This window comes from Macrosteles quadrilineatus, unplaced genomic scaffold (assembly GCF_028750875.1).
Source record: "Macrosteles quadrilineatus isolate MER2022 unplaced genomic scaffold, UCM_ALF_1.0 Scaffold_9__3_contigs__length_116548681, whole genome shotgun sequence".
NCBI classification, from domain to species: Eukaryota; Metazoa; Arthropoda; class Insecta; order Hemiptera; family Cicadellidae; genus Macrosteles; species Macrosteles quadrilineatus.
The window spans coordinates 96,528,567-96,548,749 of NW_026542602.1; the positions used below are offsets into that span (position 1 = coordinate 96,528,567).

Sequence of the window (20,183 nt, forward strand, 5' to 3'; positions counted from 1 at the left end):
TGAAATAAACCGGTAAATATATTAAGAACGGCTGGGTCAAGTTAATTAATTTGTTCTTTGGACTTGGAACACTCACAATTTTTAACTAAAGTTAAAAAGCTATTGAGTATTGACTTTTCCGAAGAACCGGCAACCTTCCAACAAGTAGAGGAGTAAATTGACCACTCAGCTACCCAGCACATTAAATTAATGCTGAGTAGATTGATTAGTCCATTAAATAGAATATTATCTAAATAATAATTTAAGAACGGTTTGACTTACGAAGTTCTCAATTGAGTTGTGATTGCGGGAGAACGGATAGAAGGCCCCAAGTTGGCTCCATGCTTTACACAGAGCCACAGTAGTGTTCTGGTTGAATCCACAAATGTCAGCCCCGGACATGGGAATTCCAAACAGACTGAAGCTCAGGATGTCTGCAATTGGTCACAGAATCTGTTACTTGAGCCAGGGTAGGTAGGTAAGGTAAAATAATTGGAATATTCCAATCATTAGTATTTTGAACTACACTACGTTTCAGGTGAGGTAACTCTTTCCGTTTTCAAATGACCCTATATCCAAACAATAAATTTTTTAACTTGTTTAATCCACCTAAACGAACTGTTTTCGTTTTCTATATATTAATAATACAAAATAATGTACAATACAAAATTAGTGATGGTAAAAAATTAAAACTAAACACAACTATACTTATCTATCTGAAACCTTAAAGCTAGCCTGCAAAAAACCATAACACATTTGCGGACACAGCCATACTTGTAGCTTAATTTGGTAAGGTAGCTTTGGTCTTTTGGTTAGTGATGATAAAAAAGCTTCCCTGATTTAAATATTGGAAATTTTCTTTGTCAAATGTGAAAAGGCAAATAAAGGTGTGTTGAGATAAGCTTAGTTCTTGGTCAAAACCGCTAATTTAGCACCCCAACCCAGTTATTATTTCTAAGTTTATGTTCATTTTGTAAAGGTTTAACAACATTAGTGTAAAGTAAAGGCATCCCATTTACCAAACTTAACCCTAGATTTTTTTCTGATCAACATTTAAAAAAAACTACTATTAGCCTAGTGTAAGTTTATGTGGTGGTATTCCTACTAAAGGTGCGATTGACTTTACATATTTTTATCAAAAAAGGTCATAATCAACGCCTGATTACTAACTATTTTGCGAATGGTTAGGTTTCCATCATCCAGTTATCAAAACCAATCAGGAAATTATTTTTCATCAGCATCTTCTACATGCATATTTTTGGTTAGTTTTAGTTTTAAGAAACGAAAACTACCTCTAGGTTTTACTGTTATATATGGATGCTCCCTTTACTGTCGTGCATGCTAGGCTATATTATTTTAACCTTTTTGGCTTGGAGCAACAGGTAGTACCTGGTTAAAATCTCCTCCAAACAATATAGTTTTTCCGCCCTTTTCATAGTATTTACCTAATGAACAACCTGTACAAACCCATTTCATCTTTATTCCCAAGTTGTTTTCTAAAAGTGGCCATTGAGGTTATTCCACTTTATACAAAATATTGATTAGCCTAAACACAATAAATCTCAAATATAAAAGTTAGTAAATTTTCAAAAAAGGTGTAGAATAAATCTTTAACATATGTTTTAAAATCAAAACAAAGCATATGTTTTCCATTTATTCTTGAATCGTTTATTACTTAGTCGATGTGCTTATTTCATGTTAAACATTCCTTCAACACAACAACAACTTTCAAATTAAAAGAAAAAAAACTTCATTATTTTTTTGAGCTCCAACCTAAAGGTGAGTAAGCGTAGCAAACTAACTTTAACCAGGACCTGATTGAGCCATATGCGAACGAGCTCATCTTGAAAATGAACGAGCATTGACATAAAACCACATTTGGACAGGACGACGTCTGTCAGGATAGCTAGTATAATATACAACTAGAGAGCCTATGTGTTAATACCTGGTATAGAGTGAGCCATATCATCCCAAGTAGAACTGATGTCTCCTGTCCATACTCCTGTAAAATGACCCTGGCTAGGGTACGATGCCCGAGATATGACAAATGCTCTCTTCTTTCTTACTGTTTTTAAAGCCCTACAACATAAATGTAAGTTTGAAAACCAGCAATAGTATGAAAGTAAAAACTTTAAAACAATTCATCAACAAGAGGGGTTTAGTTGATCAAGTTATTTCATTTGACATTTTATCCCTGATTGGCCTGAGACCTGTGAGTGAAATGTTTTCATTCGAAGCAAGGTACAAGAACAAACTGTCCTGATAAGTATTAGGACCAAAACTCAAACTCACCACATTGCTCTTGGTTTCCGTCGTTCTTAACTCAAAAAATCCTGTAAATTACTCACCAAATTGTTCCTACTATAGCCTACCTTATTTGCAATACAAGCGCTAAAGATCTTCATCAACCCTGAAAAAAGCTAAAAACGCATTTTTTTAAATTTCCATGTTTTAATTGATGTATTTAAAAACAAAATGTTCGTCCCAGCCCTGTTAATTGATATGTCTGTAAAACATAATGTTAGTTTCAGTAATATTCCTTTTTAATCCTAAATGTGCAAAAAGTACAATATTGGGAATTGTGTGCTGAAGTTTTTAAAATTAGGGTGCCAAATTTCAAGATTTGATTAAAAATGGCGTCAGAACAGGTGGACACGAACCATTTTCGGTCCAAAAACCGCCATGGCTGGCAGAGCCAGTGCTACTAGCATATTACAATAGCCAAGTAGGTCAGCTGACGGCGCCTCGAATCAACACTCGCTCACATCCTAGTTTTGCTTAAACTTTTGCTTGTGTAACTAAAACACAGTTTTTAGAAAGGTACAGAAATTGACCCTGCACCATCCTTCCTACAGCCCTCACCCATCACCTACTCTACCCCAAAAAATCACTAATAACACAAAAGTGGTGACGATTTAAGTCGTAGTACTGACTTAGAAATATTTAACAAATAAGCTCACTGACCTGACAGTTAAAATACTTTCTTGTGTTGCAAAAATGTTGTGCACATCGTAGTGTTTTGCACTGTAATGTCTGGCGCTCATGCACACTGTTCTGGAATACAATTGTCCACCCTGCACTCGGGGCAGGTATGGAGGGTTGTCTAGAGGGTTAGCTAGACATCCGTCTTTGCCTCCATTCCACTCTGTTGAGGGTTCGTTCATGTCCTAAAGAAATAAAATGCTTGAAAATGGAAATATGCTTGAAAAAATGAAGTAAAACGTTTGATGTTTAGTATTATTTAATCCATTACACTTTAAAATATTAAATGAAAATGTGGTCTAAAAATGTGAAAATTGGTACTGCTGACTTTCCTCGGATTTGGATTCGACTCTGAACAGGTTTAAATATTCGGATTCGATAACAGCTTTAAATTTCAGATTCGGATTCGATCCAGGTTCGATAATGGCTGTAAATTTGAGATTCGGATTCGACCCAGATTCGACTCGGGATTAATTAAAATATTTTCGGATTCGATCCGAATTCGATAAAATCTGTACAGCTATGATTCGGATTCGGATTCGATCCAAAATTTCTGGATTCGCACAGCCCTGAAATACTCTAAATGAATATAATATGGTAGGATATGATTACTTACAATCCAAAGACCATCAAAAGCAAACTTGTCATGAAGCTGCTTGATCTGACGGGTCCAATAAGCATCAGTCTTTGGATTGAAGAAGTCTGGAAAAACAGTGGCTTTGTCGTTCCACACCTGTAAAAAGCAAAAATATATTGAAATTGTTGGGTTTTTTTATTAGTAGGTACTGACTCTACTTTAATTCCAACATTGATTTAAGTTAGTTTACTAGATAGATTTTTCCTAAATTGAAAAGCATACCTTAAAGTATTAAATTTCAATATAACAAGAGTATTACAAATTCAAATTCAGTTGTATCAAATTCAGATGGATCTTGTACATTTAAAACAAGAGGTGTGAGAACTGAGATTTTTGACCGAGCCGAGCATTTGTGAAAAACCTCGGTATCATTTCACAGGGTGATGAAATTGAGGTTGTCATAAACAAGTTATTTGTCAGATGGATAGTTTAAGTGTTTTTAATACTTAATGGATGGTATTGTCAAAATAAGTAATAATTGCTTCGACAGTTAAAACTTGAATAGTAATTGTTGCTTCGACTGTAGAACTCTTAAAAGACACATAACTGATGCTAAAACAGTTAAAAGCTTAAATACTTTAAAGGTCCCAGAGCAAACCTCAACTACCGAGCAGATGGTTTACCTTTGTTATGAATGGTTTATCTTCCGAGGGATCCATTATGAAGACTCCATCTTTCAACCCTTCATCATAAGGTGGATAAGTTCCAGATGGTTCACCCGCACTGACTCCAGGGTCAGTTATTATCATGTAGTGCATGCCCTCCTGCAAACAGATAAGTTAGTTAGATCAACAGAAAATTAGGCTAAAAGATAATACATAACAAAGAAATAAAGTAAGATTATGATGTGTCATTAGGGATACACACCGGATGCAAACATAATTTTATTTCCATGTTAGATTAGCCTTTTGATAACTGTAATAAATGGATAGAAAATAGTTTTATATTAGTTATTACCTTTATTTGCCTGCCTACTTGAGCTAGTAGTTTGTATTTTACCATGTACATTTCACCATCTTGTGTGTCATCTTCAGGGGGTCTTCTTAAGCTATCATCGTATCACTAACACTATTGTATATTCAACATGTCATGTCAGTGATATTGCAGTCGGGTCGAGCGGGTAACGTGACAACAGTTTATGTCCGGGTGAATGCTTTGATCTTTTGGTGTTGCCAATTTGTTGTTGTGTTTGCAGCATTGTCAGTTCAATAGTGTGGATTCATTTGATAATGATAGAACTGGTGAGGGAATCAAATTATTGTGAGTTGCGTTTTGTTTGTGGGTTTGTTTTTCCAGTCCCTACTCATAACTGTCGAACGCTCCAAATTCCAACACCCCCAGTCCAAGAAATGAAATGGAGGAAGAAAGACCTACCCTCACATGACTTTGCCAGGTGTCCGTCTTCCTGTTACTCATTTGACCAGACCACAATATCAGTGACATGTGTAAATATATAAATACAGTAGTAGTGTTAACTAAAGATAGATGGCATTGTATTTTTTTTTAGTTCAGGATGGGATGGGATTCCTCCCCTAAAATATTTTTCCTCTGAGTAAAAAGGTGTTGTTTTAACAATCTTGATTAAACATTCTTGCAGATGGTAATGATTGCAAAAGAAACCAATTTGCAGTCTCTATGGCATGGATCTATAAAAACCAATAATGGGTACCTAGGTAAGAAAATGCTGTTACCTGAGCAAAAATTACATATATGGTGCAATTTAACTAAGGAACATTCAGAGATTAAAACGCCACCGAGAACATATCCTGAAAGGGTGGAGACATCTTCATCACTCACCATACCATCAACTTAAGCCGTGATCAGGAAGGCGTCGTCATTGTCATTCGAAAAATTTAAAATCGCTGACAGTCCAAAACAAATCCTAACCTCAGAAAATCCTGAATTAATCCCGTACCAATGATTGGAAATTTAGTTTTTCCCAAAAATCCCTCCCCAGTAAAAACAAATATAATTCAAGTTTACCTGGGATCAAGGACCTGGGGCAAAAAAAAGTTGATATTACCTGAAGTAATAGTCTGTCAAGTAATCCTTGTTTATTAGTAAACTACTTGTCCCCTTTACTTACGGGTTAGTTTGTAAAATCTCCAAGGCCTCAATAACAAATTTGTTAGGTTAGAGATAGTTGGCAAGAAAACTGATTTTGTCATACTAATTTTATCATCATTAGAAAATAAAATATTAAGGAAGATTTTTGGACCAATAAAAATGAAGATGGTGTGTGGAGGATAAGAAAAAACCATAAGCTCCGAGAATGGTATAAAGATCCTGACATTGTGGCAACAGTAAAGAGTAGAAGATTAGGATGGGCAGGTCATGTGGAAAGAAGAAAAGGAGATAGCTTACATAAGGGTCTCAAATAGACAACCACAAGGCACTTGACTATTGGGAAGACCAAAGTTCCGATGGAGAGAACAAGTACAGAGGGATCTACACCGAATGGACTCAGCGGCAAACTGGCAGCAGTGTAGACAACTTGTTGATGAGGCCAAAAACCTTCTTAGGTTTGAGTGGCCAAGGAGGTAAGGTAAAGTATGGTAATTTTTATTCAATTCAATTTATCTTTTTCTTCGGTAGTATTTAATCCAAATTTCAGATTCCTAAGAGTACGTCTGGTGTCACAGGAACATATAATTTGTTATCTAGCTGATATGAGTGAATCTGTAAAACTACTGAAATTACAAAAATAACTTCTACACTTTTTGTAAAAGCCTCACCTTATGCAGTAAGTCAACAAACTGCGGCAGTCCCTTATAAGCTACAGGGTCGTATGTGAAGTCATTGCGCCGAACCATGTAGTCTATGTCGTTCCATTGGGTGTCCTTCAACATTACAGTTACAAGTTAGCTGAGAAAGAAACGTTCTGTTAAATTACTAAATTTAGACAAAACAGATTTGAAGCACTCAAGAAGAACATTTTAAAAAGAGAGCTTAATTTCATTACTAGAGCCAAAAGTGACACTTTTCGACCCAAACTCAAGTTTAACTAGGAAACTGAGAACTTGAAGAAATATTTGTCCTATGTGATGAACTATATTTATTGTTTTGTTATAGGCTATTGTATAATTTTTCAAGGTGACTAGTTAGTAAAGCTGAACTTATTTATAGTGGTTGAATTCATATATTAAATTCCCAAAATGCATTAGCCTATATGGGTTTTCCATTGCTCGATTTGTAAAAAAATGAGGTGCCGAACTGTAAGCTACCTGGAATTATGATCCCCCCTCCTATCCACTCTCAAAAAAATGTTTACATGTATTAGGAAAAATAAATGGTTGGCATCAGCAATCTGACACATACTTTCTCCCATTAGCTTGTCAAAACCTTTATCACGGTGAAGCGATGAGAGTCCGCCTAATTATGATATTTAATAGGAACAATCACAAATGTTGCATTAACTTTGAACTGTAATTTTTAAAGGAATGGGGAGATGCACTATTTTGTTTAGAATTATAAAGACCATAACCAGACAAATTACAATCAGAACTATTTTTTTAAAATCCATTTTTCCGTTTTTCATGGGTTTTTATGGGAAAATAACATAAGTTACAATAACTTTTGAACCTTAATTCTTACAGGAAATGGAGTTCCACCATTTTGTTTACAATTTAAAGGGCTACAACATGCTAAATTTTTATCAAAATCGTTTTGGCCATTTTCAATAAAAAAATTTCTGTTATTTTATGGTTTTTTTTTTACTTTTCGGCCAAAACGTCAATTGTTTATGTTTGTTTATTATCCATACCCGGTCTTTTCTAGTATTCGTGCTACAAACCAAATTTCATAAAAATCGGACGATAGTTGTGGTATGTAGCTCTGTACACATCCACACATACAGACATACAGACACACACACACGGACAGACATCACTTCAAAAACCAAAACCACTTTTATTGTTAAGGGGGTCCCAATATGAATATATCCACTTAAAACTCAAACTCAAAATTTTTTTACGAAAACAATACTTTCTCCATATACTATGTATAGGGGTAGAAAGTAAAAGAAACATTTCAATTAAGTCAAACTTGTTTATGAATATTATGTTTCCTAATGCCAATATTTTATCTTTCCGAAAGAGAGGTCCTGGAAATTTGATTTAAATTTGATTTTGACGAAACAGAATGAAAATTAACTGTACTGATTGATTTTGGTGGTACTGGTATGCAAATGCAAGATGTCACCGCCTTGGTTGACAGTTCGTTGCTACTGACTGAGCATTGACTCACCACCACCATTAAGTATATCCCATGTTTTCATTTAACAGATAAATTACCCTAAATATTTGATGATAATCTTTCCTATCAAGCTTTGGTTTACAGTTGGGTGAGTAAAAGATACATACCAAAGGAATCCCGGCGTTTCTGGTCCTGTTCCAAACTTCCATTGTTTCACTCAAGGACTTGTATCCAAATCTATTAATAAAAAGGTGACATTAATAAAAAAAAAATATATTGGTTTGAATAACAAAGTGGTGCTTATTGGCCCAGGATAACTTTTAGAGTTAAATGGTTTAATTAACCTGTCCATCAGTGATCCTACTGTTGTTTAAAAGACAACTGGTTATGAGATTAAAATAATCTTCTCTGTCAGGATATTCACAGAGAAGTAAGATACAGAGTAAATGGTACGCTTAAGTGCTGTCTAGCGCAATGACCCCTTCCGCCCCCTTGTCATCATGTACACTCACGGTAGAGGAAGGCCCTGTGTGATAGGAATTTCTGCACAGTGCTCGCCGTTCAAGCTCTTCCTTGCTTGTCAAAAGTATATTTCCGCCCTTATTATCTTACTTCTCTGTGGGCTATTCATGTCATCAACTTCACTTTAAATTACATTAAAATACCCTGAAGATAAGATTTTAATCTTAAAACTGACCACCTTTTAGAAGACAGTAGGATCACTGACGGACAGGTATTAAACCATTTAATAATGAAGTTGTTTTCTACATATTGTTCAGAAATGGAGATTAACAATAAATTTAAAATGTTTGCTGATCTCATAGTTGTTCAAAAGGCACTCATGTTTAAATTTCTTTTCATAAGTAACTTGTAATGTGCGGAAACCAAAATTCAAATCTCAAAACCATCAAATTTTGAAAAAGGTTTTGAGATTCTATTCTAGATTAATTTATTTGCTCATTTACAAAATAAACAGTTATAAAAGAGTATAGAGCAAAAATAATTATTTTTACACTCTCTAAAAAAAATATAAGTTACGATTTTTGTACCTATTTTATTGTTTACAATGTGATTTTAGCCCAGAGTTGTTGGCAATTGCCAATGTACGTTGTGCAATTAAGATGGAAGCAAAAAACATGTTTAAGCCAAGCAAATAAATTTGTTAACTTTTTTATTAAAATAGTAGGTCCTAGTGGATGATGTGTTATAAAGGCAGTTAGGAAATAGTTGTTGATTTTACTTTAGAGTATGCAAAGTCCCACTGTCACTGGTCAGTTGGTGAGTCAGTATCAAGTTTCCTGTTTCCTGTAAGATACTGACAGCTTACAGCTATAATAAGATAGGCCTACTTAAATTCATCAACACTGATAAATCGGTAACCTTCATTGAATCAGTACTCTTGATGTTGGTGAATCAAAAATTTTGGGGTAAAATTCAAGGAATGGTTCCGAAACAAAGTACTAAATCACTTGATTTTTTTAACAAGTCTTAGCGAGGGTCAAAACATAATTTTGGCCTGTCTGATAAGCTAATTTTTTGTCAAATACACTAGGCCTATTCTTTAAGCAAACCAATTTACAAAACTACAAATGTAGGTATATATTGTTTTTGTAAGGTAACTTCCAATGCATCCATATTCTTTGTTTGAAGTTCATTGTTGGTGATGGTGAGTTAATGTTGTTCAAAGGTTTATTGCGGACATTTTCCATCACGAATGTAAAAAAAAAAAAAACAATACACAACGTTTCGGGATCTGAAATCTGATCCCGTCCTCAGGTGAAAAAAACTTAACTAACACATTACAACTAACAATACACAAACGCCCAACCTAAGTTGGAATACACTACAGAAGGTAGCAGTCAAAAAACATGCACTGTATAAGCAGTCATGTATTCCAACTTAGGTTGGGCGTTTGTGTATTGTTAGTTGTAATGTGTTAGTTAAGTTTTTTTCACCTGAGGACGGGATCAGATTTCAGATCCCGAAACGTTGTGTATTGTTTTTTTTTTTTTTTACATTCGTGATGGAAAATGTCCGCAATAAACCTTTGAACAGCATCCATATTATTTATTTTATTGTTAAGTTCATTTTATTATTTGTTTTTATGCTAAATTAGATGCATAAGATACTACTCCTATTTAAATAAAAATGTATTTTAACGCATATACACCTTACTACCCAGTTAATTCAAAGATTTACAACCATTCACTCACAACGCATTGGCAACTTCGAACAATAAATCAGTCGAAAATTCAGTAAGGATAGAAGGGGTAGTGATTGTTACCTGCAAAGATGAAAGCCAAGACTCCAATACGGTGGCATGAACGGCCGTCCAATCAAACCGGTGTATTGACTAATAACATCTGCTGGAGTGGGGCCGAGGAAGAAGAAGAAATCCAGGACACCTCCAATAGTGCGGTATGTGATAGCGGGAGCAGGCTGGAGGATAATGTCTGAAAACAATATTGTCTTAAACTATCGACCATTTTCTTAGGCCCTTCAACATTGTCCTAACTGCCAATTATTGTCTTTAACTACCAAAGTGATCTTAAGCTGTTCAACAATAGGTACTCTCATATTCCATTATTATCTTAATCTACAGAGACCTTAATTTACAAACAACCCTAGTAATTAATGGAAAATACTATACTACGTATACGCTTTTTATGATACCCTAGGTCATCAGAAAACAAAAACTATGAAAATAAATACCCATTGCATTTGTGTTGAGCAGAAAAACACCATGTGCCAACCCTCCGTCTTCGACAGCTAAATAAAACGGATGAGTTCCATAGAGGTTAGACTAAAACAAATAAACAAAATATTTGGCAATCAAGTGGAAATAAGTTACAAAATGTACAAAATCAGATGATTTAAGCACGCACAAAACAACTTTTTGTGGAAATGTCTTTAAGAATCTATTACGTTCTCATTTTTAATTAGTTATTGCTTTACCATCTGGTTTTGGAATTCTTAAAATTTGTATTTCATTAACCCAAAACCAGTTTTTGTCTTCAGAGGAAAAATAAAAAAAATTTGCAAACCATTTATAACCAATCTTACCCAAATCGAGTTTTTGAACTGTTCAAATTTTTCTCACTGGTCCTTTAGTGTTTGTACGTACTAGGGTACCCAAGTTGCACTGTACATTGAAAATTAACATTCTAATCAAGATTGTTACCTTATCTTTAAGCTAATCATTGTCTTCCTCACCTTATCAATTGGCTCTTGGTCCCTGTTGAAGAGTGTGATGACTCGCCAGTTAGTGTCGAGAAGAAACTCGTTGCGTTGTTGTCCAAGCCCGTAGATACGGTGGGTTGGCAACTGTGCTGACAACTGTAGCAGCTGATTGGCAAAAATAAACCCTCCCATGTCCTCCGCATTGAATCTAAAATGTTAAAAGTCATAAAAGGATATAAATCTTCGTGCTGTCTAAAAAAAATGATATTGATACAGTAAAGAAGATAAATTGACCACTTGAGTTCACAAAACATACAAATCATGGGGAGAGGTTTCATGGATGGTTCTTCTATACCTCTCCTGAGTAAATACCTCAAAATTACTCATTTATTTGCCTGTGATTTATAACAAATAAAATCAAATTAAATCAAATCTTTATTGCCAGAACATTTTATAATGTATAGGTAGCAGTGTCAACAAGTTATAAATAAATATAGCCTAACTATAAAACATTCCAAAGATAAGCATAGGCATAGGCCTACTAAGTTAAATGTAGTTAAATGGTCATTAACATGAAAAAAAACTGGTTTATGTCATATGGACTTTTAAAGCTAAACAAAAGATGCTTAACGTTCCTCTTAAAACAGATCAATTCTAAAGATTTCTAATGAGAAGGTAGAGAATTATAGCCTACAGTTTTTTGCCCATTTGATTTGAACAAAACAATTCAAAGTAATTTTTAAATTACACTGGGAAATTCTAAGTGAGTTACAGTTAGTTTCTAGTTAAATAACTTAGTTATTTGTTGTAGATATACCGTAGTATGTAAATTTCTTTTAAGAAACAACAGACACTCTAAAATATACACTGCAGGTACAGTGAGTATTAAACTTTCAAAACAATGGCTTACTGTGGGTCCTCATGTCAACATTTGCTATGACTTTAATAGTGTGCTTTTGTTCAATTAGGTAACATTTTTTTACCCTGGTATCATTACCCCATACAATAATTCCATATGATACATTATACTATTGACTATTGGATTCTCAATTGCATTAATGTTGTATTCAAAGATTATACCCAGTAATTAGTTACTACCGGTAAGTTTTACTTATTTTCCTTATCGGTAACCTATTTGTTTTTACTGATTTTAGAGCTAAACTAGGAATAAAGCGGACTCACAGAGACTGATTGGTGCTTTTTCTGATGACATTGAAGCCCAATTTGTCTTTGTCAATGTTCACATAATAGGAAGTATTCTTTGCCAGTCGTCTGCCAGTCAAGGATAATTTCGGCAATGGACTCTCAAATCTTGTTTGATTTGCATCGTAGATCTGAAAGAAAAAAGTTATGAATTTGGGGTCCATTGTTACCCAAGGACACACACACACACATATTTAAATTGATATTTATAACAGTTTGAGACATGTTGTTCAAAGGTTTATTGCGGACATTTGCCATCACGATTGTAAAAAGCAATACACAACGTTTCGGGATCTGGAATCTGATCCCGTCCTCAGGTAAAAAAACTTAATTACAACTAACAATACACAAATGCCCAACCTAAGTTGGAATACACTACAGAAGGTAGCAGTCAAAAATATGCACTGTATAGCAGTCAAGTCATGATACAACATGCAAATAATAACCAATCACAAAACACTATAGGCTAATCTATAAAATTCAATATAAAATAATATAAAATCAATATACTCTATAATTGCAATGATTGTTCCAGGCCTTACTATGGCGAGACAAAAAGACAGTTGAACGTTAGAATCAAAGAACACAGAGAAAACACTAAAGGCGCGTTTACACGATGCAAATTGCCAGGCAGGTAGCCTGCTCCAGGTAACCTGCCGCAGGTTAGCTGCCTGCAAAATCTGTTTACACGGGGCAAGTAAGCTGCCTTGCAGCTTGCCTGGTAACAATAGTACTTCCGAAATGGCTGAGTGCGCTTCCTCTGTGATATCTCAAGATGAATTAAGGTCAATGGTGCAGGATTTAACCCAAGAATTTATCCAAGAGTCTTGCACAATACTTATTGATGAGTTGGGGAGAAAAAAATTATGGATTCGAGACTGGTTAAGGAGAAGAGATAGTCTCGGTGCGTCCGCGCAATTACTCACTGAATTTCGTGCAGAGGATCCAGCCGAATACAGAGCATGCTTGCGAATGTCACCAGTAAGCTTTGACAAATTGTTAACACTTATTGAACCTCTTATTACAAAACAAGATACCATAATGAGATCAGCACTGTCATCTAAACTTAAATTAGAAATTACACTATGTTACCTTGCTACTGGAAACAGCTACAGAAGCCTACAACATTTCTTTCGTGTTTCAAAGGCTTCTATTTCGAAGTTGATTCCTGAGGTCTGCGAAGCTATTCACTTCGTTCTTAAAGATTACATGAAGGTAAGTTCAAATAATATATTAAAAATACAAAACTCCAAAGAACTTTATTAACACACACATTTTAATTTTTACATCGTTAAACATGTTGAACAAAAAAGTTACAAATATACAAATGAATATAACTTTCAAACATAGAAGTAAGAGTATTTGAAAGTAATGAATGAACCAATGAACTACTGATATGTTGTCCGTAAAAATATATCAGTTCATTAATCTTAACTTCCAAACAGAGGGTTGACAATATTTCAAAATTAGAAAAAGAATTACTGGAATCTTGGTTGTAATGATGTCCTTCAACCAGACAGTTACAACATTAAGTACTTGCATCTTCGTTAGAGCTTGTGCAGGGAATTCCCCCTTCTTGGGAGTAATTCCCTACATTTTCTGTAATTATGTATATTGGAGAAGTTTGTGACGATTCATTTGTGTTGGGAGCTACGGCTACTCCCAGTAAAGAGGCAAGACGCTTATTTGTTAATATTGTGTTAATCTCTCCAATAGCGGTTATAGCATGTTCAGCTGTCAACTGCTTCAATTGAGAAGCAACATGCTTTCCGAATACATCGAATTCATTATCTACAGAAGGCTTGTTGTTATCTGATTTTGAAATGTTTTGGCTGAGTTGCTTTAATTCTCGGGCGGTAGCAGCAATTTGCTGTATTTTGGACCGGTTCCGAACCTTTTTAGGGATAACGTCCTGTTGCTTATCCAGTGGCGGTTGATTTACTTTGGCACTTGAAACTTCTAGAGGTTCTTCATTTGTAACATTGTCAATGAGTGATTCTTCTAAATCCTCTTCTTCTCCGATATCTAGCGTTGCGTCTATAGTTGTAGAATCTTGGTCTTCATTTATTGTTGTTTCGTTCATAGCTTGTTTCTTGCATGGAATTATTGGCGACTCCTGAAATAAACGATTAGTGTAAACAGTATTGTTATTTTTATTGTTATTTTAAATTAATATAGGCATACTAAATTCATATATCTGTTACAGGCGCCTACAACTGTGGAAGAATGGAAACACATAGAAAATGGTTTCAGGAACAGATGGAATTTCCCAGGCTGCTACGGTGCCATAGATGGAAAGCACATAAACATAAGAGCACCTGAAAACTGTGGCAGCACATTTTTCAACTATAAAAAGTCGCACAGCATCATTCTTATGGCTTTAGTAGATCACGACTACAATTTCACATACGTTGAAGTTGGAAGTAACGGCTCTGCATCTGACGGCAGGGTGTTTGGCCAAAGTTCTCTACTCGAAGCTTTGCAAAATGGGCTTCTTCCACCGGACGGTGTTATTGTCGGAGATGACGCATTTCCGTTAAAAGAGTTCCTGATGAAACCGTATCCGGGATCTTTGCTTTCGTTCGAAGAAAAGGTTTTCAACTACAGACTTTCCCGCGCCCGTCGCATTGTTGAAAATGCTTTTGGTATATTGGTTAGCAGATTTAGAGTGTTTGGGAAACCTCTTCCTTTGCAACCCGAAACTATTGACAAAGTAGTTTTAGCTGCTTGTGCTCTCCATAACTACTTGAGGAAACAATCAGCACACACATATTTTGTTAGAGGTTCTGTAGACTACGATGACTTCAATCTAGGACAAGTTATTGAGGGCTCTTGGCGAGAAGAAACTGCAGGTCTTACAAGCGTTTCTCGTGTAGGCCCCCAACAACAAACCAAAAAGGCGAAACAAAAACGTGAGATGTACAAACACTACTTTCTTAATGAGGGTGCTGTCGAATGGCAAAACAAGATGATTAATTAATCATCCAACATGCATGTGAAGATGGTACATTAATTTAATACATAATAATACATCATTTCACGACTAGAGTACATGCTTTTGTGAAAGTTATATTATTATTATTACACTACATGTTTCCATAAAATTTAAACTGAATCTATAGTTGGATATTTCAGACCAAGTTAAGTTAAGTTCTATATAGACACTATATGGGGACCAGAAAACAATATTGTGTCAGTCAGTCGATGTATATATAACTTGTAAATTGTAAACCTAAATTGTAAATTGTAGACCTAAGTAAAAGTACTTACCAAATTGCTTGTAGTTTTCCTCTTCAGTGTTCCTTTAATCATGATCTCCTTCATAATATTGAACCATTTTAATGTTGGCGCATATATATCGCCTGAACCAGAGCCCGATTTTTCGCTTTGTTTCACTTTAGTTACTTCTGACTGGTAAGTAGCCCTCAAGGCTTTTATTTTATTCTTAGCTTCGGCCACACCAAAACCTTCAATGTTCATTGCTATCACTATGTTCTGCAGTGCAGACTCGCGGGAATATTTGTTTTTGTACAACTCATGGAACTGGTTCCATAAACATTCATGATCTTGGTACAATAAAACAAATTTAATGTTCATGTCATCGGTCCAACGAGGTGCCATCTTATACAACAAATAAACTGCAACAAATATAACTGTATTCAAAATAGCCTATACACACAAACAACAGCGTTGTGACACACGGGACACCGGCACCTAACCTACAAGCTGCCTGTCAATGTACCGTCTACACGACGCCACTGCAGATGGCAGGTCAGATTTGAGGTGGTGGGGGGGGCAGGTTACCTTCTTCAGTCTACTGTTTCAGGCAACCTACCTGGCTGGCGGAATGACGGGCAAATTGCCTCATTTTTGAAGCAGGTTGCGTTCACACGACGCCAGTTACCTGCGGCAGTTTACCTGGAGCAGGCTACCTGCCTGGCAATTTGCATCGTGTAAACGCGCCTTAAAAAAAGGTTTCTAGGCTAGTGGAAAAATCTAAGATCGCTCATCATTGCTGGTCCGAAAATCATCGTATGAATTTTGAAGAGGCAAAAATTGTCTGTAAGAAACCTCATTTTTTCAAACGTAAACTCATTGAAGCCTCATACATTAAATTAGCAGACCAACCAATCAGTCAGTCATCGGTTGAAATCAGGCCACTTTGGCTACCCATTTTGAACAAGGAACTAAAGGATAGGGAACTTAATTGTTCAATAAATAGGGAAATAACGAGTTCTCCTCAAAATTCGCACAAAAAAAAGTCTCTAAATTGTTAATCGATAAGGGCATATTACGTTAACTCTTTTATAAATTATGTGTTCTGACTTAATTTTAGTAATTTTATAAAGTGGTCTTTTTAGTCTTAAGTTTTGTTTTAAGTTTTAGTAGGCCTACCGTACCGGTACTGTACTTTACGTCAGCTTTGCTGAATTTTGTAGAGTGAAAATAAGGATTGACTATTGACCAAAATCCAAAGATGTTCTATTGGGTTTGTTTTGTTGTTAGCTTACAGAAGGATTAATATTGATCTTGAGGATCCAAAAGCCTTCCCTCTATAGGCTACACTGTTGAACATCTTAGTGCTCGAAAACATTCCGTTGGTATTTCTTTAATAGCCTATATATTGTGCTAAAATCGAATTAAGTTAGGCCTACAGTGTACCACAAAACCAAACACATGATCAGTAAGTAACCAACAAAAGTAAGTATTAACTTTTAAGCTAGTTTTTCAAAACTTCACTCAAATTGTTTCAGGGCACGTGCTTACCTTGACTTGAAGGATGTTTTCATCAAGATAATTAAAGTCTATCCTAACCATTTGGATATTATCTGGGTATGTAGAATTCACAACATTTGCCAAATATGCCGTAGCTCCAAGGTCTGTTGGATATATGTTTACATATCTGTAGCTCCTGAACTTTGATGGGTAGTAGCAATATGGCACTCCTTGTTCTTCCTTTGATGTCGAATTGACTGGACTCCAACAACACCCTCTACTTTTACACAATTCTTCATTGGCATTTTCTTGTGGAAAACAGTCAAATTTTTCACTGTCTTTAAATGCGTTACATTGAGCATCAGAATGGGTGTGTTTAATTTCAGATAGGTTTTCAGTAGGCCTTTTTGATTTTTTTGGTTGCTCTTGAGTTGAAATATTGATTGTTTGAAGTGTGTCGTTGGAGCGTTCAAGTTGAATAAGGATTGGAAAATCAACATTAAAGTCTGATAGATCTCTATTGTTTTCAATAAACTGGTCATCCATTTCTTGATAGATCACAGTGTGTGGTGAGAGCAGAAAAATAAGTATTGAAATTGATATCAAGCAATACAGGTAAAAATGCTTCTTCAATATAACTTCACATAGGCTTAAGTTTGTTTGATCAACATCCCTCTCTTTTGGAGGTAGAAGATACATGTTAGAATGCATTATTATTTTCAGTTTATTAGCCTATTTCTTATAATAAGAGCAGACCTTAATCATAAAAAAATATGATCATTTTATTAAATTAAAACTTTTGTCAGCTGGATAGGCTGATTTCAGGCTTCTCTTACACTAGCCTACAGAAACACAATTAAATTATTTTACATTACAATGACTCTTCAGAGAGTTAGATAATAGTCCATGCGTCTCTACTTGTATTAGAGACATATAGCCTAGCCTAATTTAAAATTTCCAAAAGCTAACTTACTAATGAAAAACAAAAATGTACAATTAGGCTATGATTTTGAGGTTATGTTATTATCAAGTCAAGGAGTCCTCTTTCAACAAACTGTCCTCGTCCTGTCCTTCCTTTGCTGTTCCATTCGGTCCATTCAGTAGCCTAGCCAGCCTGCCTAGGTCAAGGATAAAACCAAATCCTCAAACACCAACTATTAAAAGTAAAAAGTAAGCCAAATTAAGTACTGCTGGTCAATCAATTGACTTGTGTGAACCTGGCAATAACTTGGCAATAAGTAGTGCGCGCGCCACAAAAAATCTATTGCTGGCCGTTTTGCGGCAAAATACGTCCGCGATGCATATTACCGATGATGCCAACAGATAGAGGACACTTTAACGGACACGACAGTATCAACATTATGTACCTGGGGAGTAGTATAAGGGGGGTAAAATCGGCAAAAAGTAGTGCGCGCGCTACAAAAAATCTATTGCTGGCCGTATTGCGGCAAAATACGTCCGCGATGTATATTACCGATGATGCCAACAGATAGAGGACACTTTAACGGACACGACAGTATCAACATTATGTACCTGGGGAGTAGTATAAGGGGGGTAAAATCGGCAAAAAGTAGTGCGCGCGCTACAAAAAATCTATTGCTGGCCGTATTGCGGCAAAATACGTCCGCGATGTATATTACCGATGATGCCAACAGATAGAGGACACTTTAACGGACACGACAGTATCAACATTATGTACCTGGGGAGTAGTATAAGGGGGGTAAAATCGGCAAAAAGTAGTGCGCGCGCTACAAAAAATCTATTGCTGGCCGTATTGCGGCAAAATACGTCCGCGATGCATATTACCGATGATGCCAACAGATAGAGGACACTTTAACGGACACGACAGTATCAACATTATGTACCTGGGGAGTAGTATAAGGGGGGTAAAATCGGCAAAAAGTAGTGCGCGCGCTACAAAAAATCTATTGCTGGCCGTATTGCGGCAAAATACGTCCGCGATGCATATTACCGATGATGCCAACAGATAGACGACACTTTAGCGGACACGACAGTATCAACATTATGTACCTGGGGAGTAGTATAAGGGGGGTAAAATCGGCAAAAAGTAGTGCGCGCGCTACAAAAAATCTATTGCTGGCCGTATTGCGGCAAAATACGTCCGCGATGCATATTACCGATGATGCCAACAGATAGAGGACACTTTAACGGACACGACAGTATCAACATTATGTACCTGGGGAGTAGTATAAGGGGGGTAAAATCGGCAAAAAGTAGTGCGCGCGCTACAAAAAATCTATTGCTGGCCGTATTGCGGCAAAATACGTCCGCGATGCATATTACCAATGATGCCAACAGATAGAGGACACTTTAACGGACACGACAGTATCAACATTATGTACCTGGGGAGTAGTATAAGGGGGGTAAAATCGGCAAAAAGTAGTGCGCGCGCTACAAAAAATCTATTGCTGGCCGTATTGCGGCAAAATACGTCCGCGATGCATATTACCGATGATGCCAACAGATAGAGGACACTTTAACGGACACGACAGTATCAACATTATGTACCTGGGGAGTAGTATAAGGGGGGTAAAATCGGCAAAAAGTAGTGCGCGCGCTACAAAAAATCTATTGCTGGCCGCATTGCGGCAAAATACGTCCGCGATGCATATTACCGATGATGCCAACAGATAGAGGACACTTTAACGGACACGACAGTATCAACATTATGTACCTGGGGAGTAGTATAAGGGGGGTAAAATCGGCAAAAAGTAGTGCGCGCGCTACAAAAAATCTATTGCTGGCCGTATTGCGGCAAAATACGTCCGCGATGCATATTACCGATGATGCCAACAGATAGAGGACACTTTAACGGACACGACAGTATCAACATTATGTACCTGGGGAGTAGTATAAGGGGGGTAAAATCGGCAAAAAGTAGTGCGCGCGCTACAAAAAATCTATTGCTGGCCGTATTGCGGCAAAATACGTCCGCGATGCATATTACTGATGATGCCAACAGATAGAGGACACTTTAACGGACACGACAGTATCAACATTATATACCTGGGGAGTAGTATAAGGGGGGTAAAATCGGCAAAAAGTAGTGCGCGCGCTACAAAAAATCTATTGCTGGCCGTATTGCGGCAAAATACGTCCGCGATGCATATTACCGATTATGCCAACAGATAGAGGAAACTTTAACGGACACGACAGTATCAACATTATGTATATGGGGAGTAGTATAAGGGGGGTAAAATCGGCAAAAAGTAGTGCGCGCGCTACAAAAAATCTATTGCTGGCTTTTGCCGTAATACGGCCAGCAATAGAT

At 36.3% G+C, this 20,183-nt stretch overlaps 1 protein-coding gene across 1 annotated transcript in view; it reads right to left on the minus strand.

Moving 5' to 3' along the window:
- The window catches only part of LOC129004041 (lysosomal alpha-glucosidase-like), a 28,734-nt gene extending 10,579 nt beyond the window's left edge, over positions 1-18,155 (minus strand). The window contains exons 1-12 of the mRNA XM_054432414.1: positions 16,943-18,155; positions 12,155-12,306; positions 11,006-11,180; positions 10,505-10,595; positions 10,077-10,245; positions 7,960-8,029; positions 6,334-6,438; positions 4,222-4,362; positions 3,578-3,694; positions 2,944-3,146; positions 1,925-2,058; positions 262-413 (exon numbers count right to left, since the gene is read on the minus strand). Coding sequence (XP_054288389.1) covers positions 262-413; positions 1,925-2,058; positions 2,944-3,146; positions 3,578-3,694; positions 4,222-4,362; positions 6,334-6,438; positions 7,960-8,029; positions 10,077-10,245; positions 10,505-10,595; positions 11,006-11,180; positions 12,155-12,306; positions 16,943-17,602 — 2,169 coding nt within the window. The 5' untranslated portion in view covers positions 17,603-18,155. The remainder of the gene's footprint in view (positions 1-261; positions 414-1,924; positions 2,059-2,943; positions 3,147-3,577; positions 3,695-4,221; positions 4,363-6,333; positions 6,439-7,959; positions 8,030-10,076; positions 10,246-10,504; positions 10,596-11,005; positions 11,181-12,154; positions 12,307-16,942) is intronic.
- Positions 18,156-20,183: the final 2,028 nt, after the last annotated feature.